Genomic DNA, 27,570 nt, shown 5'->3' with positions numbered 1-27,570 from the left:
CAAGGTCCCATATACTCCCCATCGAGAAGAGTATATTTCAAGAGACAGAGTCTTGGAGATGGTGGGGTTACATGGGGAGGCTCCAAGGAACAGGAAATTCTGGGTACAGAATCTCAACTTTCTACTTATTCACTCAATGAACATTTATTTTTTAAATTTTGCATTTTTAAATAACATTTTCCTTAATTACATATAAAGACAATTTTTAACATTCATTTTAAAGAAAAATTTGAGTTCCAAATTTTCTCTCTCCTTCCCTCACCTCACCCCTCCCTGAGACAATAAGCAATTTGATACAGGTTGTATATGTGCAATCATGTAAAACATTCAACAAGCATTTAGTGAAAATACTTACTGGGTACCAGACTGTACTAGATACTGGGGAAAGAGAGAAAGGAAGGAAGGAAGGAAGGAAGGAAGGAAGGAAGGAAGGAAGGAAGGAAGGAAGGAAGGAAGGAAGGAGGGAGGAGGGAGGGAGGGAGGGAGGGAAGGAAGAAAGGAAGGAAGAAAAGGTCTCAAAAAGCTTACACTCTATAGAAAGAAAATCAACAACATGTACATTTGTAAGGAAATGTGTGCCTGGGGGAGGGGGAGAGGGCTGGCACCTAGGGGGACTCTGGACCAGCTTCACTTAAGAGTTGACCTAAGGGCTGAAAGCCTAGAAGGAAATCAGAGATTCTAAAACATAGGGTGAGAAGAGAATAAGGGGTGCATTTCAGGAATAGAGGGCATCGTTTACAAAGGCTCAGAGATGGGCGACGGGATGTTGGGCATAAGCATACAGACCAGCTGAGCTGAAACCTGGAGACGGTGAGGTGAAATAACGTGACTGGAAAGGTAGGATGGGGCCGGAATATGAAGGACTTTAAATGACAAGCAGGAAGATTAGTATTTTATACTTAAACAATCGTAAGCGTCTTGAACAAAGAAGTGACGCGGTCAGATTCGTTTTTGGGGGAAATGACTTTGCTAGCTGGGTGGAAAATGGACTGGAGACGGGAGAGAATTGAGGTTGAGAGACGAATTAGGGATTTATTGTAATAGGAACGGGAGGGGAGATGAGGGCCTGAACTAGGGTGGTCGCCGTCTGCGGGGAAGGGAGGAAGGGAATTGAAATGTACTGACAAGATCTGACAAGATTCTATATTGTGAGGGAGAGTCAGGGGTGGAAGATGACACTGAATTGCAAACCAGGGTGACTGGGGAAAAAATTGCTCATCCGCATTAGCAGTCTCCACCTTTCTCCAGAATCCCTACTCCGTCGTCCCCCCACCCCCACACACCCACCCACCAGTCCCATCTCCTTTCTTTTTAAAAAACAGAATTTGATTTGGCCAATCAGAAGCTCTTTCATTTATTTCGCTCCTCAGTTTCTACTGGGACTTAACCAACAGAAGCTCAGAGAAGCCCAGGGGCGGAGCCAGGAATAAAGCAGAGGTGGCTGTGGGTTTCCAAGTCCTATCTCTGGGTGCCTCCAGCGGGTGGGGAGAGAATTAAGGACGTTAATTATTAGTGTGTCATTGGAAAAACTTGGGTAAACCAAGCTCTAAGACCCTGGAGGTGAAGGTGGGAAAAGGGTCAGCCTCCTGTGATTCCGTGCTTTGGGAAATGGGAGAGAATAGAGCAGATAGGGAGGCAGTAAGGGTTCCCAACTCAACCTCTCTCCCCCTTGGGAAGCAAGTGGAGGTCTGTTCCTCCATTACGTCTGTAACCTGTCTAGGTTAAAGGAGGGGGTCTAGGTGGTTCTGCCTACCCTAAGCTGCTGCTTGCGTTTCCCCCATCTCAGGCTGGGAGGAAAGGGGGTTGGACAGCAACCTGGACTGCCAGGATTTGGGGTATGGGACACACAGCAGGGAAGGAGGTCCTCTTTTAGAGCAGCCAGTTGATTTCAGGGTCTGTGATGGGACAGAAGGGCTAGATTCAAGAAACTAATCATCTCAACTGTGGGATTCCTTTCTGAGCCTCAGTTTACTCATCTGTAAAATATGGGGATTGGACTAGTTGAATTTTAAGGTCCCTCTAGCACTGATAGTTTGTGGTTCTGTGACTCTGGTTCCTCTGAAATGTGGGTGTGTTCTCCTATCTTCCCTTTTGCTTTCTAGAGAGAATGAATCTATCAGTCCATTCTCAGTTCTGAGCTCCTGCTGTGGCCAAAGCCCTTCGTTGGACACTGGGGTGAGATTTAGAGAAGGAAGACAGACTCCACCCTTGGGGAGCTCCAGAAGCAGACAGCACACAGAACCAACGGCAGGCTCTCCAAATGGACAGCGCTTTGGCCATCGGGGGTATAGATGAGGATAGGCTAGTAAAACAGTAGGGGAGGGAGTGTGCATCAGGATAGGCTTCCTGGGGTGGGAGAGACGTGGAGGACAGTTGGTAAGGAAGGTGAAGGAAAGGATTTAGGGAAGAAAAGTGGTATGAGTATTGGTTGGTGGGAAAACTAGAGGCATAAGAACATAAGACTTGAAACACACACACACACACACACACACACACACACACAAGGATTCTGGGCTATAGAGGCAATGTAGATGAAGGGATGAAATTAGAAGTTAAAATGGTTTTATGAAAGTAACGGTTAACACCCCAACCTATGGTGTGCCCTAATAATACAAAAGGGTGTCATTAAGAAATTGCATGATAGACCGATGACATGTAAAAGAGAAAGGGATGACAGGTGGACAGCCAGTGTGCTCCACTGGTACTCCTGAGATGTCAGGAGAAAGCAAAGAAGGTCTCCAGTATATTGGGTAGACCTCCTTTGTCAGCCTCATGGGAGGGCATGGATGAGTTAGATAAGATGGGCAGGAATAGATGGGTTACAATTTACATCACTGAAGGGAATTCCTGAACTGACTAAATCCCAGAGCTATCTGAGTAATTCAAATGGCAAAGGAGTCCATAGAGTTGCCCCTGCCTTCGGACTGAAGAAGAGCTGGGCGCTCTGATGTTTCTTTTTCTTTTTTTTAAAAAAAATTTAATTTAATTTTTTTATTCTGAATGTAACCACAAACCCCCCAATTATTTATTTCCTCATGGGGAGTGGGGTGGGAAGGGAATAAGTATTTTTATAGTACCTAACATGTGCCAGGCATTGTGCTATAATTTTACAAATATTATCTCATTTGATCTCACACACCACAGAATTCAAAAAGAGGATTATGTATGAGATCATGAATGTCCATTTCACACTGCTTGCTTTATTAAAAGTATATGATAAATCCCACAAGCTGCTTTTAAAACTATTTAGATTGTGTTTCCTTCTGAACTTTTTCTATTCTGCTCTATGTATTTAAAAAAAAGTTTCAATGATCCGACCTCAGACACATAACACTTACCAGCTGCATGACTTGGGCCAAGTCACTTAACCCCAATTGCCTCACCAAAAAAAAAAAAGTGTCAATGGCTTTTATTTTTGTGGAATTCATTCAACCAATATTTATTCATAACTTCAGCAAAATTGCAAGATATAAAATAAACCCACGTAAGTATTTAGCATTTCTGTATATTACTAACAAAACCCAGCAGGAAGAGATAGAGAGGAATATTCCATTTAAAATTACTATAGACAGCATAAATAAAATATTTGGGAGTCTACCTGCCAAGACACACACAGAAACTATGTGAACACAATTACAAAGCAACTCACACAAATAAAGACATCTAAATAACTGGAAAAGTATTATTTGTTCATGGGTAGGCCAAGCCAATATAATAAAAATGACAGTGTTACCTAAATGAATTTACTTATTCAAATTACCAAAGAATTACTTTATAGTGCTAGGGAAAAATCATAACAAAATTCATCTGGAGGAACAAAAGATCAAGAATATCAAGGGAATCAATGCAAAAAAGTGTAAAGGAAAGTGATTTAGCAGTACCAGATCTCAAATTGTATCACAAAGCAGTAATCATTAAAATAATCTGATACTGGCTAAAAAATAGAGTGGTGGATCAGTAGAATAGATTAGGTACCTATTACGCAGTAGTAAATGACCATAGCAATCTAATATTTCACAAACCCAAAGGTCTAAGATTTTGGGACAAGAAATCACTATTCGACAAAAATTGTTGGGAAAACTGTAAAATTTGGCAGAAACTAGGTTTAGACCAATATCCGATACTGTATTCAGAGATAAGGTCAAGACAAGTACATGATTTAGACACAAAGGATGATATAATAAGCAAATTAAGGGAATGTGAAACATTTTACCTGTCAGATTTATGAATAAGAGAAGAATTTATGACCAAACAAGAGACAGAGAGCATTATGGGATATAAAATGGATAATTTTGGTTACACCAAATTAAAAAGGTTTTGTACAAACAAAACCATTGTAGCCAAGATTAGAAGGAAAGCAGGAACCTGGGGAAATTTTTTTTTACATCAAGTATCTCTGATAAAGGCCTAATTTTGCAAGTATATAGAGAACTGAGTCAAATTTATAAGAATATGAGTTATTAAACCAACTGATAAATGGTCAAAGGGTATGAACAGGCAGTTTTCAGAAGAAGAAATCAAAGCTAGCTATCTATGGTGATAGGAAAAAATGCTCTAAATCACTACTGATTAAAGAAATGTAAATTAAAGCAATTGAGATACTACCTCACACAGATCAGCTAATATGACCAAAAAGGAAAATGACAAATGCTGGAAGGGATGTAGGAAAGCAAATACACTAATGCACTGTTGAGGAAGCTGTGAACTAATTCGGCTATTCTGGAAAGCAATTTGGAGCTATGCCCAAAAGACTACTAAACTGTGCATACCCTTTGAAGTGGTGTATAGGGTGTTTAGGGAGAACTAGAACCTCTGGGGCGAGGGCTTGCTAAGCCCTTTTCAGGGCTGCTCAACCACCTTTGGTGTTCACCTTCACCCAGGTCTTAACTGTGGCTCCAAGAAGCTGTAGCACGCGCAGTGGCCACACCCCAGCAAAACCATCTCAGCAGATGCTCTAAATCAGGTTGAAGATATCCAATAGACCTCAGACCTGTCGGTGAGCACAATTTGTTCCAGTAGCCATGAAGGTAGCTGAAGCAGGTGCTATGGAGCACTTAGAGCTTGGTCAGAAGATGCCAAGGTCATCCACTGCATTCTGGGCCATTGCCAGTCATCCTGATTTTTGTCTCGCCACTGGGACTTTGATGACTCTGGAACAGAGAGTGAGGCTAATGACTTTGTGTAACTCAGCCTCACTTAAATCCAAATATCTTCTAGTGAAGGCATCACTCCGTGATGTCATTGATCCTCTTCAAAACAAAGGAAAAACAACAACAACTTTTTGAATCAGCAATATTGCCACTAGATCTATACCCCAAGGAGAGCAAAGAAAGAGGATAAGGACTCATATGTACAAAAATATTTATAGTAGCTTTTTTTGTGTTAGCAATGAATTTAAAACTGAGGGGATGCTCATAAATTGGAGAATGGCTGAAGAAGTTATGGTATATAAATATGACGGAATATTATTGTACTATAAGAAATTATGAAGATGATGAAGAATGATGAAGCTAAATCTAGAAAGACTTATATGAACTGAAGCAAAGCAAAGTGAGCATAACCAGGATTACAATGTACACAGTAACAGCAATTTTGTAAAGATAATCAAACATGAAAGAGTTAGTAAACCTGATCAACAAAATGACTGGTCACAATTTCAAAGAATTCCATGATGAAATTTTGAGTCATGTCTGACTTTCATGACCCCTTTTGGGGTTTTCTTGGCAAAGATACTGGAGTGGTTTGTCGTTTCCTTCTCCAGCTCATTTTACAAATAAAGAAACTGAGGCAAACAGGGCTAAGTGCCTTGCTCGGGGTCACACAGCTAGTAATTATCTGAGGCTGGATTTGAACTCAGGTCTTCCTGAGTCCAGGCCTGGAACTCTACCCACTGTATCACCTAGCTGCCTGCATTAACACATAACCACTTTCAATTGCTCAAATTTACCTTTTCAGGTTCTTCTTGAGTCTTGTGTCTGTATTTGAAACTTCCTGTTCACTTGTCTTTTTATTGGATACGTTTGAAACTCCACTATTCTATTTTTTTTTCTAGATTGGTGAATTTCATTTTGGTTCCTTGCAAACATTCTAGAGCATATTGTATTATTTATTTATTTTTTGTTTTCAACATTCACTTCCATAAGATTTTGAATTCTAAATTTTCTTTTCCTCCTCCCTTCCCAAAGGCGGCATGCAATCTGATGCAAGCTATACATATACATTCACATTAAACATTTTCACATTAGTAATATTGTAAAGAAGAATTAGAACCAATGAGAAAAACCATGAGAAAGAAGAAAAAATAACAAAAGAGAGAAAACAGTATGATTCGATCTGCATTCAGACTCCATAGTTTTTTTTCTGGATGTGGATAACATTGTCCATCATGAGTCTTTTGGAGTAGTCTTAGATCCTTGCATTGCTGAAAGAGCTAAGTCTATTAAAGTTAGTCATGGCACAATGTTACTGTTGCTGTGTACAATGTTTTCCTGGTTCTGCTCACTTCACTCAGCATCAGTTAGCCTAAGTCTTTCCAGGTCTTTCTGAAATCTACCTGCTCATCATTTCTTATGGAACAATGGTATCCCATCACGTTCATACACCACAACTTATTCAGTCATTCCCCAGTTGATGGGCATACCCTCAACTTCCAATTCTTGGCTACTACAAAAAGAGCTGCTATTAATATTTTTGTACATGTGGGCCCTTTTCCTGTTTTTATGATCTCTTTGGGATACAGACCTAGAAGTGGTATTGCTGGGTCAAAGGGCATGCACAGTTTTATGGCCCTTTGGGCATAGTTCCAACCAAATTGTCCTCTAGAATGGCTAGATCGGTTCACAACCCCACCAACAAGAGCATATTATTTAAAGAATGGCTAATGAGCATCCAGAAACAAATTTTAATTAGTGGAGGGAGACTTATACTGGGAGTCTCCTGTACTGAAGAAATCACAATCAAAGAAAATAAAGTTCACAAAGAGGGTGAGAAATGGTTGCTGGCACTCAGTTTGCCCATATTACATAATAAAATGTTTTTATAAAAACTGAAGTCCTCTCACAAGCAAGGATTACTCATCAGAAGATTAAAGGTCTATCAGATGAGTTCTTTATTTACCGAGTTATTGCTATCTAGAATGACTAAGACTTATGAAGGACTTTGTCGTTCAGTTGTTCAGTTCTGTCTAACTCTTCATGTCCATGGGGGTTTTTTCTTGGCAAATACACCAGAGTAATTTACTATTTCCTTCGCCACTGGATCTCCTTTTGTCAGAACTCTTCATTATGACCTGTTGGTCTTGGGTAACCCAAAGTTCAGAGGCTAGCTTCTTCACCTTGAGCAGGATGTGATGAAGCTAGGTGATGCTTCCAGGTGAAGGTTGCCCCAGGGCCCAAGGCCATCGCCAGTGGGGCCCATGCTGTAGCTGCTACCCCTCCTCCCTCCTTCCTCTCCCTAGGTGGGGGAGGGTAAAATCAAAGGCAAAGGGGAAAGGGTGAAACTCTCTTGTCTTGTGAGAGGGGTTAACAGATACCCTCTTGACTCAAAGGAAGGGAGTGACCAGGGCTGTAAGGAGGTGTTTCAAAACTCCTTAACGATCAACCACAAACCCTCCAGAATCTACTAAGATGTTTTTAGCTGTTCTAACTTTCCCCTGTAACCTCCATGAAGGAGGATTCAGGGGTATAGAGGGAAGGGAGTAAATAAACCTCAGGGAACCAAAAAGCACCTACAGTTTTCCCAATTCTCTAGTGCTGAGAGAATTGGCAGAATTGGGCATACACTTCTGGATAGGGCATCTGTCCTTGTCCTCTATGCTGTAGAAGGTGTACCCAGGTCCCTGGCCTCAAATCCAGTGAACTGAGAGCCTGAGAGCATCAGGCCGAGTGTGAGACAGCCTCATAACTGTCTGCCCCAAAAACCACCTCCAAGCCTTCCTAGGTGCTTGGAGAGCAACCTCAACTGCAGAGCAAGAAATAAGGGGGAGGCTTACATACCTTCCAGTGTTGGCTAGAGAAGAAGTTGGGGTTAGGCAGTTTCCCTGTACAGGCCACCGAAATATTGAGGTTTAGGGGCTTAAGAGTATTGGGACTCTGACATCAGAACATGCAGGTCCTGCCCAAAAGAATTCAACCCAAGCCTTCTTTCAGCCAAAGACAAGGTTTATTAGAACTTTTGTTGTATTGGGCAAACTCTTAAGGAGTCTGAACATTAATGAGCTATTGGCTAGATTATAAGAATCTGAGCCTCCTCTATTCTATTAAAAATCTATTTCCCCCCTCCTCCCTGCTACAGAATTCTACTCAGCTTTGCAGGTAAATTATTCCTGATTATAAGTCTTTATCATTTGCCTTTTGAAATATTGCATACCAAGATTTCCTTTGGTTTTTAGTAGAAGCTGCCAGGTCTTGTGTGATACTGACTGTGGCTTCTCATTAAATACAGCATTTTTCCTTTCACAGAGAAGGTCTGGATTTTGGCCATGACATTTCTGGGATTATTCCTTTCAGGATTTTATTCTGGAGGTGATTAATGATCCCTTCTGTCTTTCCTTTGTCCTCTGGTTTCAATATATCTGGAAAGTTTTCATTTATGATTTCTTGAAATGTAGAGTACAGGCTTTTAAAAACCATAGTTTTCAGGGAGTCCAATTGTTCTTAAATTATCTTTCCTTAGCATCTACTTAAAACAATGAGTAAGCATTATTTGTAATAGGGATAAGTGAGAAGCCTTCCCAATTAGATCAGGAGTGAAACAAGGATGCCTATTATCACCAATATTATTCAATACTGTATTAGAAATGCTAGCAATAGCAGTAAGAGAATAAAAAGAAATGGAAGGAATCAGAATGCAAGATGAGGTAATAAAGCTATCTCTTTTTATAGATGATAACTTGGAAAATACTAGAGATTCAACTAAAAGGCTAGCTGAAATAATTAGTAAGTTTAGATAAGTAGCAGGATATAAAATAAACCCACATTAATCTTAAGCATTTCCATATTTCACCTGCAAAACCCTGCAAGAAGAGATAGTAAAAGATATTCCATTTAAAATAACTATAGATAACATAAAATACCTAGGAGTATATTTGCCAGAATAAACCCAGAAACTACATGAGCATAATTATAAAACACTTTTTATACAAATAAAATCAGATTTGAATAACTGGAGAAATATTACTAGTTCATGAATAGGCAGAGTCAATATAATAAAAATGATAATTCTACCTAAACTAATCTACTTATTCAATGCCATCTCAATTAAATTACAAAAAAAAAAATTATGTTGAGCTAGAAAAAGTAACAAAATTCATTTAGAAGAACAAAAGATCAAAGACATTAATAGTTATTAGTCATTAAAGTAGTTAATTATTAAATAATAATAACTACAGTAATCTATGAAAAATGTAAAGGAAGGAGGTTTAGCAGTACCAGATGTTAAACTATATTATAAGGCAGTAATTATCAAAACTGTCTGGTGCTGGTTAAGAAATAAAAAGATGTATTAGTGCAACAGAACAGACATACAATAATATATAGACTACAATAGTAGCAAGTGATTTTTAAAAATTAATTTATTTTGATTTATCAACAATCACTTCCATAAGCTTTTGAGTTTTAAATTTTTCTCCCCCTCCCTCCCCACCTCCTTCCCCAAGACGGCACACAATCTGTTATAGGCTATACATATACATTCCTATTAAACATATTTTCACATTAGTGATGTTTTAAGTATGAATTAGAACCAATAGGAGAAACCACCAGAAAGAGGAAACAAAACACAACAGAAGAAAAAAATAGCAAATAGTATTAGTAGCAAGTGATTATAGTAACTTGGTGCTTGACCAATGTAAAAATTTAAGCTTTTGGGATAATAGTTCTGTATTTGGTAAAAATTATTGGGGAAACTGGAAAGCAGTCTAGTGGAAGTTGGATATAGGCCAACATGTTACACCATTTACCAAGATGAGATCAAAATGGATACAAAACCTAGATATAAAGGGAAATATCATAATTAAATTAGAAGAACATGGAACATATTACATACCAGACTTATGGATAGGAGAAGAATTTATGAGTAAACAAGAAATAGAGAGCATTGTGAGATACAAAATGGATAATTTTGATTGCATTAAATTCAAAAGGTTTTGTACAAATAAAACCAGTGTAACCAAGATCAGAAGGAAAGTGGAAAATTGGAGGAAAAATTTAGAGATAGTTTCTCAGATAGAATTCCAATATCTCAAATATATACAGAACTTTGTCAAACTTATTAGAAGATGAGTCACTCTCCAATTGATAAGTGGTCAAAGGATATGAACAGGCACTTTTTTGATGAAATCAAAGCTATATAGTCATATGAAAAAAATGCTCTAAACACTTTGATTGAAGAAATGCAAACTAAAATGACTCTGAGGTATCACCTCAGAGTCTCTAATATAATAGAAAAGGAAAATGGTAAATGTTGGGAAAAGTGTGGGAAAATTGGAACACAAGTGCATTGTTGGTGGAGTTACGAACTGATCCAACCATTCTGGAGAGCAATTTGAACTATGCCCAACAGGCTATAAACTGTACCTATTCTTTAATCCAGCAATAGCATTACTAGCTCTGTATCCCAAATAGATCATAAAAAGGGAAAAGGATCAACATGTGCAAAAATATTTATCTTTTTGTGGTGGCAAAGAATTGGAAATTGAGGAGATGCCTAACAATTGGGGAATGGCTGAACAAGTCGTGGTATATGAATGTAATGGAATACTATTGTGCTATGAGAAATGATGAGCAGGTGGATTTCAGAAAAACCTGGAAAGACTTACATGAACTAACGCTAAGTGAAGTGAGCAGAACTAGGAGAACATTGTACACAGTAACAGCAGCATTGTGCGATGATCAACTTTGATAGATGTAGCTCTTTTCAGCAATACAATGATCTTAGACAATTCCAAAAGACTCATGATAGAAAATGCTATCCACATCCAGAGAAAGAACTATGGAGTTTGAATACAGATCGAAGCATACCATTTTCACTTTTTTTTTCTTTCTTGTGGTTTTTCCCTTTTGTTCTGATTCTTCTTTCACAACATGACTAATGTGGAAATGTTTAATATAATTGTACTGTATAACCTATTTCATATTGCTTGCTGCGTTAAGGAGGGGAGAGGGGAGGGAGGAAGGGAGAAAAAAATTTGGAACTCGAAATCTTATAAAGGTGAATGTTGAAAACTATCTTTACATGTAATTGGAAAAAATAAAATACTATCAAATGGGGAGAAAAAAAGAAATGATGAGTTGGTTAATTTTAGAAAAACATGGAAAGACTTGCATGAAATAATGAAAAGTGAAATGAGCAGAACCAAGAGAACATTGTATACAGTAACAGCAATATTGTTCAGAGAATTACTGTAAACGACTAAGTTATTCTTAATATTACAAATACTCAAATCAACTACAAAGGACCTATGAAAGAAGATGCAATCCACCTCTAGAGTAAGAAATGATAAAAAGAAGTATGCATAGTATGGTTTTACACACACGTGTGCACGCACACACATGCATATTTGTGTGTGTATATATACCTCCATGTCAAATGGTAGCCTTCTCTGTTGCAGGGTGGAGAGGGAGGAAGGGGGACTGTTTAGAACTTAAAATATAGCAATAAATAAATAAATAAATGTTTAAAATCATCTTTCCTGCTGCATTTTCCAAGTAAGTTATTTTTTATATCATATATCTAATGTTTTCTTCTATTTTTTCAGTTTTTTAAATTTTTCTAATATTTCCGGCTGTCTCATGGAATCATTGATTTCTGTTTGGTCTGTTTCTAGTTTTCAGGAAGACCCTAAAAACTCTGCCATCAAGCAATAGATGAACCTAGTTTTTTCCTTAAAATATATTGAGACCATCCTTGAGACTTGTGATTGGTCAGGGGACTAAAAGCTCAGCCTTTTGCTACCAAGGCCTTGTTGCCTGAGGGAGCCAGGACATGGTACAAATTAACCAGAGGTACCTCCCAGAATCCTCTTGGATGCCTGGCTGGTAGGTCATCAATAGCAACTCAAGCAAGGGAACTTCTCTTCGCTGAATCAACCTGAGATGGCCTCAATACCTATTCTTGTTGCCTAGCCTTCCGTTATGACTGAAGTAAATCTCCTTTTGTTAATTGCTGAATGAACTACAAATGTCTTATTTTATTTCAGTTCTGAATCTGCCCTATCAGTGGACTGGTCTAAGTTTGACCTACTTCTTTCTTGCTTTTTTTTCTCACAATTTTTCCAATCTGGGATTCCAAGATTTTGGATATGTATAGAGAGGTAGGAAAGCAGGCTGAAGGAATACCTATTCTTTCCAATATCTGTTATTGCCCAAAGGGATAAAGTGAAAGAAAATGGACTTACATTGCAGCAAGAGAGAATTAGGTCACATACATCAGGTCAGATACGTCAGGTACTATTGGAACTAGAATAGGAAACCAGAAGAGAGGAGTATATTTGCTCTTTAAGAGTAGGATGACAGGGGCAGCTAGGAGGCACAGTGGAGAGAGTACTGCCTCTGGAATCAGGAGGACCTGAGTTTAAATCTGGCCTCAGATACATAACCCTAGCTGTGTGACTCTGGGCAAGTCACTTAACCCCAATTGCCTCACAAAAAAAAAAAAGAATATGATGACAGACCCCAGTTGCACATCTAAGCAGAGATAGTCCCTAGGGTGAGTCAGGAATTAAGAAAGGTAAGGAAAGGTGAATGCTACAGATTGGGAGGCCAGACAGGATCTTTGAAGCCTGGAATTGGTAGAGAGTAAAATCTTAAAACAAAAAACCTTTCTGGCCATAGTCATAGAATCTTATGATTTAGCACTATAAGGGACAGGGTTGGGGGCAGCACACAAATTGGAGTAGAACATTGAGGTGGAACAGAGAAACCCCTCTCTTCTCATTCAATCTAGGAAAACTTCTTGAAGGACAGAAATACCAGGCAATCAGTGATCTAGGGGAAAAAATGGGGAAGGAGGATGTAGTTTCTGGGTGAGCTTAGAAGGCAGAAAGGTGATGGGTAGATGGGAGCAAGGGTTGTGTGAAAGTTGTTTATAGAGAAGGTTGTGGTAGCATGGAAGGTATGTGGGGAGAGGCAGGGAGGAAGTTAGGTTTCTGCTTTAATTTCCTCACTTCACCAGGGGTGAGGGAGACTATGATCGGCTGGCTGGGGCCCATGTGACAGGAAAGGCCCAAGTGGCTCTGTGCCTAGTCAATGGCCTCATTCAGAGCTGGCAGATGGCACCAGGAGGCACACTCTGGCAGTGGAAAGGTTAATGCCAGTTCCCATCTGGACAGTTGGCCCTGCCTTCCACAGGGGATGCTGGGGTATGTGTGGGGGGGTGTCACTTAGAGAAGCTGGTACCTAGGCTGGTACCCTCTGCAGCTGTCTCAACACACTACTAGCTCAAGAATGACCATGACCTCCCCCACCCCCATCCCCATGTTTCTCTGGTTTCTTCTTGCAAACTGCAGGGACCTGGATCCAGTGCTATCCTTCACTCAGAGACCAACAAACAGATCCTGGTTCTGCGTTTCCTTGGGACAAACAGGTAGGAAGAGGTCAGACAGATAGATGTGATATACGAAAGGGTGTCAGGTCTCCCGGTCAAGGTTCAGAGATCGAGAGATGCCCAAGGCCAGGTGGTAGAGATTAGAGACATAGAGATACCAACTCAGAGCCTGTCCCGGAGTTAGGGCGTGGGCTGTGGCTATTAAGCTCCTCCCCTCTTCTGCCCCTTCCCCCACCCCCCCTTGCTCCAGTCCGCTGAATTGGCAACGTAGCTTTCCATTCTTTTCAAGGGCCCCCTTCCATGCTCGGCCCTGGTCCTTCCTTCTTTCCTAACACCCAACCCCTGCACCCCTCCTCGGATTGGTCCCTAGCCTGTCGGGGGGCGGGACCCAGAGGCCCTTACGTCATCGAGGGAGGGAGGAGGTGGAGCAGGGAGAGGGGAGGGTGGGGGTGGGGAGGGGGAGAACAGGGCACAGGCAGGCTCAGCACCACGGAGAGCTCCCTCCCCGGCCCTTGTTTTGCTGCGGAGCTTCAGCCACTTGGGGAGGGAGGGGGTGGGGAGCCGAGGGCTCTGAGTGTGGAATCAGGGTGATGGCCAGGGAGGGGAAGGGGGTTGGGGCCGGCTGAGAGCCCAGCCCTGAGCCGGTAGGGCTGCCAGGGAGCGGGGTAAAGGTAGGGACGGAGGGCCCAGGGATCAGAGGGGCGGCGGGCAGTGGCGGCAACACCACATCTGGATGGAATCCAGCTGCGTCCAGTCCACCATGGCTCTGGGACTGTCCTCTAAGAAAGCGTCTTCTCGCAACGTGGCCGTGGAGCGGAGGAATCTGATCACCGTTTGCAGGTGAGGAAAGGAGAGGGGTGGGCGGATGGTTGCTAGGGCCTGTGGGGAGAAAATTAGACCATGAAGGGACAAGACAAATGAAAAGAGCTGGGGTGGAGAGAACTGGCGGTGGGGGGTGGCAGGGAGAAGGGCGATTCTATTCTGGGATTTATTCTGAATACAGGCTGGGCTCCTAGGACCAGGGCCATTGTGGGCATAAAGCATTCCACAGAAAGCAAAATACTCAAAATGAATACCAAGCTTGCTTACTGGTCAGCCAAAGTGAGGAAAGAAATAAAGAGACTTGTCCCCCACCCTTTTAGATCTTTCCAGGGTCGGTGCCCAGCTTGGGGACAAAGGGAGATGCTTCATTTGACGTTGAAGCTTCTTGTAAAGACCAGAAAGTACGATTATAGCTGGAGTGGAGAGAGAACTGGAGGGGGAGGGATGGGAAGGGTTGCCACCCTGGGGAGGGTGGGTATAAGGAGCAGGTACATACTGAGAGTGTCAGCCTGATGGATGGTGCCTATCACACCCTCAGCACAGCCCTTCCCCTCCTACATGACTTCCTTTCACTCCAAGAACAGAAAAAGACAGAGACACTTTTCCTTGCTGGCCTAGACATCTCAAGCAGACTCATCCGTGGTGGGACCATGGGCTTGAAAACTACCCTCACTAACAACCCAGGACATGGACAGTGCCCCATCATCCCTGGGCACACATTGTACAACCTGGGCCAACTACTTTGAATGATAGGGGAAACTGGGCACCCAAATCTTTCCAAGTCCTGAAGGATATCAAAGGGCACCAGTAAGAAACAGCCCACTTGTGAGACCTGGGCCTAGGGTGGGAGAAAGATTAGAGTGTGCCCACTCTCAGATCATGAGGGTCTCTCTCAATCCATTTCATGGTGGGAGGAGGGAGGAACAAGTTATGTCAGAGGCCTAAGTGGGGGATAGGAGGTGGGGAGAGAGAGAATGGAGAGAGGAATGGAGCTGATTATGTGGGAGGAGACCCAGAGACCTAAGGGTCATAGGAGAAGTGCAGCTAGGGGTCTGAAGGGATGTTACCTCCTCTCAGAGCTTCTTTTTCCCTAATGTCCAAGGAATGCCCCCTGCCCAGTCCTAGTATTTTGGTGATTCAATTACTTCTGCTTCCATGCCCAAAATAAACCCTGCCAACAACACCAACTTCACACTTTGGGAGCCAGAAGTGGCTCAGAGATGAGCCACCTTCTCCATCCTCACATCCTACCCCAGTTTCCCTCCTTAGATATCTTGTTAGCTGTTTCCCCATGACACTTATGCCTGCAAGGAGTCTCAAGGTACCATCCTGGGAAAAGAAGCCTTTCTGAGGACAGATGTGGCTCCCCCAAACTAAATCTATCACCATATCCAGGAGTCAAGCCTGTCCCCTGCCACATACACTATTAACATCTTTCTAAATACAGGCCTTGGTTCTGACACCTCCTTATTGGAACACATGGTGACCAGCTAACTGGGCTTTAGTCTCTGATGACACTGTCCAGGGGTCTTAGCATTTATGCAAATTTACTCATGAGACCCAAAGTGCAGGCCCCCTTCTCCCTAGCCCAAATACTTTCTGCCTCTCATCTGCTTGTCCCTATATCTCATGGTCTCCTCATCCACTTCCTATGTCCCTTTCTCACTCACTTTGCCCCTCTTGCCTGTCACGTGGCTATCCACCTTTAGCTTTATCTTTTCCCCTCCTCTACATTTCAAAACCTGTCTTCATGATCCCCCATTCTCTCCTACTTTGCTCTTATCTCTAATGAAGAGCTGGGCTTTCTCCTTGCTAGGACTAAAACCTGTATCTCTGCTTTTGATCCTGTGTTATTTTCCAGAGGAAGCTAACCACATCAATAGTCCTCTCTCTCATCTTTGAGTTCTCTGTCCACCAGCTGCTTCTTTGCCACCTGCAGATATAGCCACATCTCCCCCTCCTCAAAAACCCTTTACTTGACCATGCCATCCCTTCAAATTACTGTATTCCATTTCAGAGCCAAACTCCTAGAAAGGCTTGTCTACATTTGTGCTGTCATGTCCTCACCTCTTCCTCACTCCCTTCCAGTCTGTCTTCTGATCCCACTATTCTCCCCAACGTTGCCATTGACCTAACACTCCTGTGTGACCTTGGACAAGTTACTTAACTTCTCTAGGCCTCTGTAAAATTAAAGGGTTAGGGCTCACATTAGATGACCTCTAAGCTCCCTTTTGGCCTTACATCTATGATCCTATAATCTCAACTACTAAGTCCCATACTGGGCCTCTCTGAAGTTTTTTTCTTTACTGGATCATCCTATAGCTCCCAAATACTAAACATGGGCATCCCCCAAGGCTATATTTGGGCTCTCTTCTCTCCCTAAAGCCTCTCAGTGGATCTCACTGGCTCCCATGGGTTCAATTACCATCTCTACAGATGACTCGGAAATCTAGGTATCCAGATCTAACCTCCCTCTTCAACACCAATCCCTCATTGCCTCCCAGATTTCTTCACCTGGATGTCTCATAGGCATCTCAAACTCAACAGATAGAAAACAACTCAATTTCTATTTCCCCTCCCCAAACCCACCCTCCCTTCAAAGTTCCCTGTGTCTTGTGAGGGCATCACTATCTTTTCCAGTTATCCATTTCTGAGTTATCTTTTATTCTTCCTTTTCCATTATGGCCTCCACCCACCCATATCCTATCAGCTGCCAAGGCTTTTTACTTTGACAGTATTTTTCACATCAATCTCCTCCTTTCTCTGAACACAACCACACCCCCTCCCTAGCTCTCACTTGGACTATTACAAAAAACTCTGAATTGGCCTGTTTTCTAAATACATCTGTTATACACCTGCCAAACTTATATCCTTAAAACACCAATATGACCACATCACTCCTCTACTCAAAAATCTGCATTGGCTCCTGGCTGCCTCTAAAATAAGATGCAGAATCCTCAGCTTAACATTTGAAACCATCCACAATCTAGCTCCCACCTCTCTTTCCTGTCTGTTTCATATTGTACACTCTCTGTTCTAGTAAAACTAGCCTGCCAACTGTTCCCCTTACATGAAATTCCATCTCTCACCTCTCTACCTTTGCATGGACTGGCTGTTCTCTATTTTAGGAAGGCACTCCCTCCTCACTTTTTCCTCTTAGATTCCATAATTTACTTCAGATCATAATTCAGGTGCTACTTCCTGATCCATTTGGTTGCTAATACTCTGTCCAAATCCTCTTCCCCCCAAATTATTTCATCTGTGCGTTGTTGTTGTTCAGTTTAGTTGCAGACAACTCTTCATGACCTCATTTGGGGTTTTCTTGGCAAAGAGACTGGAGTGGTTGGCCATTTCCTTCTCCATCTCATTTTACAGATGAGGAAATTGAGGCAAACAAGGTTAAGTGACTTGCCCAGGGTCACACAGCTAGTAACTGTCTGAGTTTAGATTTGACTTCCTGACTCTAGGCCCAACACTCTATCCATTGTGCCACTTAGCTACCCCATTTCATCTGTATCTCTCCCCTCCTCTAGAATAGTATAATCTTCTTGAGAGCAAGGGCTGTTTCCATTTTTGTTTTTGTATTCCTAGCACCTAGAATAGTGCCTTGTACATTTCATAGAACTGTGAAATAATTATGATATAAGAAATGACTGTTGAGTTGAATGTGGACAAAAATTACAAGAGGTGGGGATTGATTGGGGTCTCCCCACCCGACTTGAAACCTCCAGTCAGAGAGACAATAGAGATGAAGAATTGGGGAAATGGGATTGGGAGACTAGTAGACACTGACTATATGGGCTTGAAAACCAATACGGTTCTTGGAACCCCATTATTGTCATGGAGTTCATTTATACTCTTAAAAGCCCTTAGTAGGGTTTCTCCCCAAGGCCTCAGGTCTTCCACTATCTCACAAACTGCCATTTTGTCTAAGCTTATTAAAGAGCGTCTATTACGGTGTCTTTTGTGGGTGGAAGCCATTTTGTTTGTACCTTGGGCCTGATGGTTCCCGTGGGAATTTATGTGCTTGGAAAAAATTTTTCACTATGGTTGCCATATTGATCCTAACCCTAATTGTACATTCAATCCCATTTATTTGGCTTCAGCTAAGACCATTCCACCTCAACTAGAAATTCTTTTTCATTCAAGAAACCCAATCCCATAAAAAGTAAGAGAGTAGCCAGAAAGGAAGGGGATGTGAACGCCCCGTTAAAGATCTAAACTCATAACCCTAGCCCCAAAGCCAATTCCAACCATGCTTTGCACGGTAAAGTGAACTCTCAGATGAAGGAACACCCCCCAACGGGACTTCTAAAAACAATCAACCTTAATCAATCCTCAGAGAGGAAGCATAGCTTAGTGGATAGAAAGCCAGGAAGACTTGGATTCAGGTCCTACCACTGACACATCTTGACTGTGGGACCCTGTGAGTGTGTGATCTTTACCTGGAAGCTCCCTATCCTGATGAAACCATAAGCCCAGCCCCTCCGTATCCCTAATAAAGTCTCAATTGATCAGAAAATCCTAATCCTAGCCCCAATTGGTTTTTTTCCCCAATAAGAGAGTGACATGACAGAACCTGGGACACTGCAGTGTAGCAGAAAACACTCTGTGTCTAGAGTCAGAGAACTTAGGTTCAAATCCCAGCTTTGATATTTATTACCTATGTTAACCTCCCTGGACTTTGGTTTTCTAATCCATAAAATGAAAAGATTCAACCAGATGACCTTAAAGATCCCTTCTAGCTCTAAATTAAAGTCAGAACTGGCTTTGAATCCTGGCTCTACCCCTTACTAGCTGGGCAAACTTAAAGAAGTCATGCAACTATTCAGGTCCTCAGTTTTCTTATCCTAAAATTAGGATTTAGGGTAGAGAATCTCTAAGCTCCAACATTCTGTGATTCTCTGAAAGTCCTGGTCCAACCCCAGTGCTGATGTTGATTCAACTCTGCTCTCAGTCTAGAGATCGTGACCACAAAACAACCCAAACTCTAAGCCAAACTTCACCCTCAATGCCACTTTTACCTACATTTGTGCCAGTCATCATTGCAACTTCAATCCTAAACAATCCCCAAAACCCAATCTTTACCCATTTCAATGCCTTATCTCAATCCCAAATTATAACCCAGACCTTGTGTGCAACCTTATCCCAACCAACCCAACTCTACCTTATCTAAATAGTGATATTCTTATACAACAATGTCAGTCATCATCACTTAGCCAGGTGACTCTTGTGGGCTCCGTAAAGTCAGGTACAACATAATAATAGTGATATAGGAATCAGGCATTGGGGAACTACAGGTTCACTCAATTCAATTTGTTATAATGCAATTTAATGCAACAAATATATTGAGTCTCTACTAAAGTGTAAAGAGTGCTGTGGACACAGAAGGAATATCTTATCACCCACTACAGAGTCTTTACACAAGTTACCCACCGTGTCTGGAGTGCATTTCCTTCTTATCTCTCCCACTTAGTCCCCTATCTTCCTTCAAAACACAACTCTGGAGTCACCCGACTGGAGGCCTTTCCTGACCCACCCATTTGCTTGTATTCTCTCCTTCCTAAAATTTACTTTTGTCATCAATCAATCAACAAAGCAATTATTAAGTGCCTACTATTTGCCAGGTGCTGTACCAGGCACTGATGATACAAAGAGAGAAATGAAAGTCTCTTGCCCCAAGGAACTGACACAGTACTAGGGGAGACATATAAGGAGGCATGCCACAGAAAACAAGAGCTGGCCTTGAATCTAGGAAGACTCTGGTTCAAGACCCACCTCTGGGTGACCATGCCAAGGGGATCAAATCACTTAACCTTTCAGTAATATCAAGGATCCTAGCAGGCTGCATATTGACTCAGAAAACCACAAATTAGCATTATCTCTGCTGTATTGTATATTTATTTTGTTAAGCATTTCCCAATTACATTTTAATATAGTTCTAGCCTCATTCTGGCTGCTGGCTGCTTGAGGCTGATGCCTCTGCTCAGCTGTGCTATTCTCTAAGACAATAAATTTCAGAAAAAGCATTCCTCTGCATCAGTAAAAGGTGTTCCCTCACCTGGGAGTTCACTCTACCAAGGAAAGAACATGTCTAGCTCCTATCCCTATGTACATATATAAGTATGTAAAAGACAAATAAGGCTAATTTGGGGGGACAGCACTAGCATCTGGAGGGAAGAGGTTTCAAAAACAAACTCATAGAGAGGGTGATGCTTGAGTTGGGCATTAAAGGAATCAAGGGATTCTAAAAGACAGAAGTGTATCTGCTTTGTATTTACTTTTCTGCCTATATTATATATTACATATTACATATATTGCATTGCCACAAGAAATTAAACTCATTAAAAGCAGGAATTATTTCATTTTTGTCTTTTCATCCCCATCACCTAGCACAGTGCCTGGCATACAGTAAGCACTTAATGGTTGTTGAATTGAACTGAATTGACTAGGGGGTATGCAACACCTAAACACACACCTTGTGGTAAATGGAAAGTCATTGCTATGAGAAATATGAGGTGGGCATGAGACAAGAGAGGATAGACTAGAATGAAGGGCATTCAGTTGGCTAGAAAGTCAAGTACGTGAAGGGGAGGATGCTAAGATAAAGATCATGGAATCATAGATGCAAAGCAAGAAGGTCATGATTAAATCCAACCCCCTCCTTTTACCAATGAGGAAAACGAGGCACAGAGAGGTTAAACTATTTGCCTAGGGTCCCAACGCTAGTGAGTATCCTAGGCAGGACTTGAACACAGGTCTCACTCCAAGTCCAGTGTCCTATCCACCAGACCACACTTCCACTTGAGGCAGGAAAGCTAGGTTGGGGACAGAGTAGAGGGCCTTGAGTGCTAGGATGAGCAAATGTGTACTTTATTTGATTAGTAGAAGGCTCCATTGGAAAAGCCACTTGCTGCTCAAAAGCTGAGTAACAGTCTAACCCCAGCCTAAGCCCAGTAGCTCATGCTCTTGGGGATAGCCCACTTGGCCCATCCCTGCAAGCACCAGCCCCATTATCCACTCCAGGATTTAGAGCTATAACCTTCACCCTCGCACCCCCCTGATTCTTTCTGGTTTCCTCCTACTTCCTGAGGGAGGATGGAGGGATAGTGAGGTTGATGGTCCTAAGCCTCTGTTCCCTCCTCCCCCACCCCTCACCTTCCCCTCTCCAGAGGAATCAAGTGCCCATTCTCTCCCATCTCACTCCAACAGGTCCTCAGCGCCACCCCCCCTCCTTTTCTTGCTTGTACCATACCCCACATCCCTCTCCCCCACTCAAACTGGCACCACTGGGGTGCAGGGCAGCTGGTGTGTGGGTGGCTGGAGCAGCGCCCAGAAAGAAAAGAGGCAAGGGCATGGGGGAGGGGAAGGGAAAGAGGAGCCTCTGAGGAAAGGAGGGGGAGCTGGGCAAATGAGCTCCTTGCCCTCTGCCCTTAGAACAAATAATAAGAAATATTAAGATGGAGGGAGTGAATGTGGGGAATGGCTCTACCCATGCCCGGTGTCAATGTGTGCCGCCCCCCCTTTGACACCCTCCCACCTGCCAGCTCCCACCTGCTGTCCTATTCTCCTCTCAGCTTGATGCTCCATTTTGACACCCCCTTGTCACTCTCCTCTACCCTCCGATGCCCCTTCCCACCCACCCAATTACTGGTCTCCATCTCACTAGTTGCTGCTCCAAGCTTGCTCTGGCACCCCATTCCTCCCAGTTACCATTCTGCCTTCTCACCTGACACCCTGTCATCCTGTGTGCCTAGGTTCTCCGTGAAAACTCTACTGGAAAAATATACGGCTGAGCCTATCGACGACTCCTCGGAGGAGTTTGTTAACTTTGCAGCCATTTTAGAACAAATCCTCAGTCACCGTTTCAAAGGTGTGCACCTCTCCTACCCAGCCTCAAAACTTCCCCACCTCCCCACCTCCAGGTTCCAGGCTACAACCCTCTGGCGGCCTTAATCCCTGGACACAACAGCCTCGAGGGCTCCTCATAGTTTTCTTCCTTCCTGCGGTCCTGAGCCTACACTCCCACACCCACTCCCTTGCCCCCATCCCCATCAGATGCTGGGCAGATGGATGGGGAGATTGGGGGTGCATGTTCGAATGGGCAGGTAGGCTTTTACTCATACTTTCTGCCCATACAAGACACTGTCCAAGTAGCACATAATGCAGACCACAAAGTTGCACAGTAAAAATGCCCATGTATGCATTAGTAGTCATTCATGTGTCAAAGTACAAGTGTGTACAATTTGTAGGTGCATATGTCATACATGTATGCATTACATATGTAAACACATTTCTATGTACGTCTATGCTTTTCATCCTCCTGGCCCTTGTGGGTCCTCCCCATGATGTCCCTGGCCCAGCCTCGTATCTCCCCCACCCCCAGGCCCTGTCAGCTGGTTCAGCTCTGATGGGCAGAGGGGCTTCTGGGACTACATCCGGCTGGCCTGTAGCAAGGTACCCAACAACTGTGTGAGCAGCATCGAGAACATGGAGAACATTAGCACAGCCCGTGCCAAGGTGAGGGGGGAGGACCCCAATGACTCCATTTGGTATCTGGGACAGAGAGCCAATGCAAACTGGGCGGAGAGTAGGGAGGATGAAGGATGGAGGCCTGCAGTGGTTTGTGCCCAGGTATGGAGGATTGTGTGCTAGTTTAGGCTAGGCATTATGTGATGGGGAGGGTTAGATAACTGATCATGTTATCAGCTCTCCTTCTATGGATCCAAAACTCCTGGGTTTTCCCTAGCCCTCCCACTTCCCTTTCCACAGGCTTCACACATCTCCAACCCCAAAATCCCCAGGCTAGACGAGTGGAGATTTAAGAACTCACAGAATTAGAGATGAGAAAAGAACATGTATGTTCCTTGGTGGGGGAAGGGGGGTACTCTTCCACTGTCCCCTTCTGCAGGGGTAGCATATGATGATCTATGGGTTGTAGGGCCGAGCTTGGATCCGGGTGGCATTGATGGAGAAACGGATGTCAGAGTATATTTCCACAGCCCTTCGAGATACCCGGACCACCAGGTCAGAGCCCTGCTGTGCCCTCCTACCTCTGAAAACAGGCCCCAGCATGCACAGCTTTACTCTACTTTAGGCCTCCTTAGTTCTTGCTCTTCTGGAGAAAGTGCATTCACTCCCTAGCTACTTGACACACCCTTCAAGGACAAGTCCTAGGTTGCATGGGTTTCCTGAAGGCTTCACTGTCTTTGGCTGCATGGGTGCTCCAGGGCAAAAAGGGGGAGTGGCTGAGGATGGAGGAGGCCTGTATGTGTGGAGAGCTGACCTGTGCACCCTTGCAGCTGATCTCACTCAACTTATTTCACTCCCATTCGTACAACCACACCCTCCCTCAGGAGCCCCTGTGGACTAGGCTTTGGGCTGGCAGCTTAGAGAGGTAGAGGACACACTGTCCCTGCCTTCAGGGAACTCCTAGACTTCTGGGAGTGGATGGTAGGAAGGGGAGATAACATTCTCGATTGTGCTGCAGTGAGGACTGTACTTGTGTAGGGGCAGCCAGACAGGAGAGGTATCCTTCAACAGGGAAAGGGGTTCTAGTATCAGGTGGGTGGTGGAGGTGGGAAGGAGATGCCCAGGGCCTCAGTTTCATCAGCTGGAAAATGGGGATAATATACTACCTCACAGGGTGGTGAGGAAAGCCCTTTGCAAACCTTAAAGCCCTAAGTGAAGAGTTACTATCAGAGTCTAAGGTCGAAGAATTCTGGAGGGGATAAATAGGGTGAGAGAAGCCCCTCGGGAGGAAGGGCTGGAACCTGTGGGGCAGGAGTCATCACAGTGCCTCCCCCACCCCAGAAGGTTCTATGATGCTGGGGCCATCATGCTTCGAGAAGAGTCTGCAGTACTCACAGGGATGCTGATTGGGCTTAGCGCCATCGACTTCAGGTGGGTCTGGATTCCTCCCCCCCCATCTCCCTCTCCTCTTCCCCTCCTTATCCATCCCTCTCCTATATCCTCTAGCCTCTCCATTGTCATATGCACCCCTCTGCCCACCTTGGGGTTTCTTTGTCTCAGCTTCTGTTTAAAGGGAGAGGTGATGGATGGGAAGACTCCAGTTGTGATTGATTACACCCCCTACTTGAAGTTCACCCAAAGGTGAGATGCCTTCCTGCCACCTGCCAGGTATCCTGCCCATTCAACACAGGTATGGGGGCAAGAGAAAGAGGGTGAACCAAGGCAATCAGGTTATCCCAACAGGACACAGCCTTGGGTTAAGTGCCCCTGCCCTTTTTAACTGCACAATCTCCTACCCAAAAGGAGAGGGATTTCAGTAGCCAGTTCTCACCCCTCTGCCCCACTTGAAGGTGCCGAAGTTTGTGGGGGGTGGAGTGATGATGCCAAGAACTCATGACCTGCCTCCCAGCCCAAGTGCTTCGGCCTTAGCTCTGCCAGAGCTATGGGTAATGGGCGTGGGACGAGGTACACAGCTCTCAGTCCCTGTCCTTCCAGCTATGATTACTTGACCGATGAAGAAGAGAGACACAGCGTGGAGAGCAGCACCAGTGAGGATAACTCCCCAGAGCACCCCTATATGCCCCTGGTGACAGATGAAGACAGCTGGTACAGCAAATGGCACAAAATGGAGCAGAAGTTTCGAATTGTTTATGCCCAGAAGGTGCCCAGGAATTGGGACAGGGATGATCAAGAGGGTGGGGACACAGGACTGCCTCAACTCCTCCCCCAAAGCTGGCCTGAAGTAAATCAGGTAGCGAGGCAGTGCTGCCCTCAGGGCCCAAACTGAGCAGGTCTCCCGGGTCCCTTCTCCCCCAGGGCTACCTAGAGGAGCTTGTACGACTTAGAGAATCTCAGCTAAAGGACCTAGAAGCAGAAAACAAGCGGCTGCAGCTGCAGCTGGAGGAGGCCACCGTGCAGAATCAGCTGGAGAAGCGGGAGCTAGAAGGGGTCATCCTGGAGCTGCAAGAGCAACTGTGAGTGTTCTCTGGTCTCCATTGCTCCCGTAATGACTTCCAGCTGCTCCACTAACCCCTTCTGCCTCCAACCTGGCTACTAACCACCATTCTTCACCCACATCAATGATGTTTACCAAGCAACCCTCACCATCCTTTACTCTCCTATCATTTTCCTGCTCCCTCAGGCCTTTCACTGACACATAATTTTTTTTAATATAAATTTATTTTTAGTTTTCAACATTCACTCCAAGTTTTTGAATTCCAAATTTTCACCCCATCTCACTCCTCCCCCCCACCCCAAGATGGCATGCATTCTGAATATCCCTTCCCCTAGTCTGTCCTCTCTTCTATCTCTCCCCCCTTCTCTTATTCCCTTCCCCTTCTATTTTCCTGTAGGGCAGGATAGACTTCTGTACCCCATTTCCTGTATTTCTTATTTCCCAGTAGCATGTGAAAACATTTTTTTTCAAACATGTTTTTAAAACTTTAGGTTTCAAATTTTCTCTCTTCCTCCCTCCCCACCCACCCTCATTGAAAAAGCAAGCAACTCAATATAGGTTGTACGTGTGCAGTTATGCAAAACACATCCATAGTAGACATGTTGTGAAAAACTAACTCTATATCCCTTAATCCTATCCTGCTCTCCCATTTATTCTATTCTTTCTTTTGACCCTGTCCCTCCTCAGAAGTATTTGCTTCTGATTACCCCCTTTCCCAATCTGCCCTCCTCTCTGTCATCCCCCTGCTCTCTTGTCCCCTTCTCCCCCTATTTTCCTTCGGGGTTAGACAAATTTCCATACCCAATTGAATGTGACACATCATTTCTGACCCACATGGGATCGAACTCTAAGAACTTCCCCCCTGACCTATCATCATCACTTTTCATCCCCGTCCCTCTCAAATCCCTTTTCATACATACACTAACTCTCAGGGCACCCAAATATCACACCTACTGTCCTTTCCCCTCAAGCCTATTTCTTTCAAGCCACACCACCTTCCTGACCCATCTAGTAATCCTAAACTCTCCAATTTGGTTCTCTACTTTGAACTTGACCGCCCTCCAAGTCTGACTCTCTTTCTCCCCCAGGACAGGCCTGATCCCTTGTGAAAATGCCCCGCTAGCTCAGGTCTCCAAGGAGCTCACTTCATCACCACAGTGGCCATCGCTGGGGACACTCAATGGGAACGAGGCAGGGAACGACCCCAAGATCTACCGGAGGTAACAGTTAGCAGGGCCAGGCTTTCTCCCTACCTCTGGGGTTCTGGGGAATAGTCCCTTCTTAGAACACAGACCTGAGCATTTAGACAGATGAGAAGGGGAGGGACAGAGGATGCTGGCTGCTCCTGGGTTCCTGGTGGCCCCTCTGTAGGGCAGAGGTGGAGGTTCCTGGGTGTGAATCCTATCCACCTATCTGCCCACCCGACAGACACAGCTTTATGAGCACTGAGCAGCTGTCTGCTGAGGCCAGCCTGAGCTCTGATTCCCAACGGCTAGGAGAGGGCAAACGGGACCGGGAACCCTGGGGTCCCATTGGTGAGTCCCCTCTAAATCCCCCGCCCCCAATGAGTGCTGGCCCCTCCCCTTCTTCCCTTAAGGGCACTGAGTCTGCCACTTCATCTGCCTTTCTTCCCAGGGAAGGACCCAACGCCCTCCATGCTGGGCCTCTGTGGCTCTCTGGCTTCCATTCCCAGCTGCAAGTCCCTGGCAAGCTTCAAATCCAACGAGTGCCTCGTGAGTGACAGTCCAGAGGGCAGCCCAGCCCTGAGCCCGAGCTGAGCCAAGCACTGCCCCACCGAGCTGGACATGCGGCCCTCCCCTCAGTTCTTGTGGATAATGGGGCCACCTTTACCAACCTCCACTCATCATCACTCCTCCCTTCCCACTGGAAGAGCCACAGCTGATCTGGCAGCTTGGGAGGAAGGGGAGAGACGCGGGATTGGACTGAAAAGCTACCTGTCTGGGGAAGGTCCTGCAATACCACTGGGACGGGAGGAGGGGAAAGGCCTTGGATTGAGTTCACTCTTTTCCCCCATCCTTACAACAGGCTCTTGGGGAGGGGGAGAAGGAAACGCTTGGGCACGATTTCCTGGCAGTCTTCTCTCCCTTCTAAAACCTGGGGAGTTGGGTTAGCAGCACCCACTCCTTACCACTTGTCTCTTGTCTGTCTCTATGGAAACCCTGTGGGCCATCCACCCCTTCCCCCAGCCCCCTGGGTGGCTCAGTGGAGAAGAGGCAAAAATAAAAGTTGAAGAAATGATGTGACTGGTCTGTGGGCCT

At 44.2% G+C, this 27,570-nt stretch overlaps 1 protein-coding gene across 4 annotated transcripts; it reads left to right on the top strand.

The window, feature by feature from the left end:
• The first annotated feature begins 702 nt into the window (after positions 1-702).
• Positions 703-27,550, top strand: RUNDC3A (RUN domain containing 3A). Of its 4 annotated transcripts, XM_078155971.1 has the most exons (13): positions 703-837; positions 13,505-13,581; positions 14,287-14,382; positions 22,122-22,237; positions 22,751-22,884; positions 23,306-23,391; positions 24,178-24,267; positions 24,397-24,477; positions 24,832-24,997; positions 25,153-25,310; positions 26,380-26,511; positions 26,720-26,826; positions 26,927-27,550. In XM_078155971.1, the coding sequence occupies exons 3-13, from the start codon at positions 14,303-14,305 to the stop codon at positions 27,067-27,069; spliced, it is 1,293 nt and encodes a 430-aa protein (XP_078012097.1). In that variant the 5' UTR covers positions 703-837; positions 13,505-13,581; positions 14,287-14,302; the 3' UTR covers positions 27,070-27,550. The 4 variants fall into 4 exon arrangements, with proteins under 4 accessions (XP_078012097.1, XP_078012099.1, XP_078012098.1 ...); XM_078155973.1 differs by lacking the exon at positions 703-837 and having other exon boundaries at positions 13,500-13,581; XM_020997281.2 differs by lacking the exons at positions 703-837; positions 13,505-13,581 and having other exon boundaries at positions 14,026-14,382.
• Positions 27,551-27,570: the final 20 nt, after the last annotated feature.

The sequence above is a fragment of the Phascolarctos cinereus genome, unplaced genomic scaffold (assembly GCF_003287225.1).
Source record: "Phascolarctos cinereus isolate Bilbo 61053 unplaced genomic scaffold, phaCin_HiC Scaffold_5;HRSCAF=322, whole genome shotgun sequence".
NCBI lineage: Eukaryota > Metazoa > Chordata > Mammalia > Diprotodontia > Phascolarctidae > Phascolarctos > Phascolarctos cinereus.
This window is presented reverse-complemented; position numbering and strand designations above follow the sequence as displayed.

Coding starts and splice junctions, on each gene's coding strand:
- RUNDC3A (XM_020997281.2), top strand. CDS start 14,276: ATGGAATCCAGCTGCGTCCAGTCCACCATGGCTCTGGGACTGTCCTCT. Junction 22,885..23,305: donor TTAGCACAGCCCGTGCCAAG/GTGAGGGGGGAG, acceptor TATGGGTTGTAG/GGCCGAGCTTGGATCCGGGT. Junction 23,392..24,177: donor CGAGATACCCGGACCACCAG/GTCAGAGCCCTG, acceptor CCCCCACCCCAG/AAGGTTCTATGATGCTGGGG.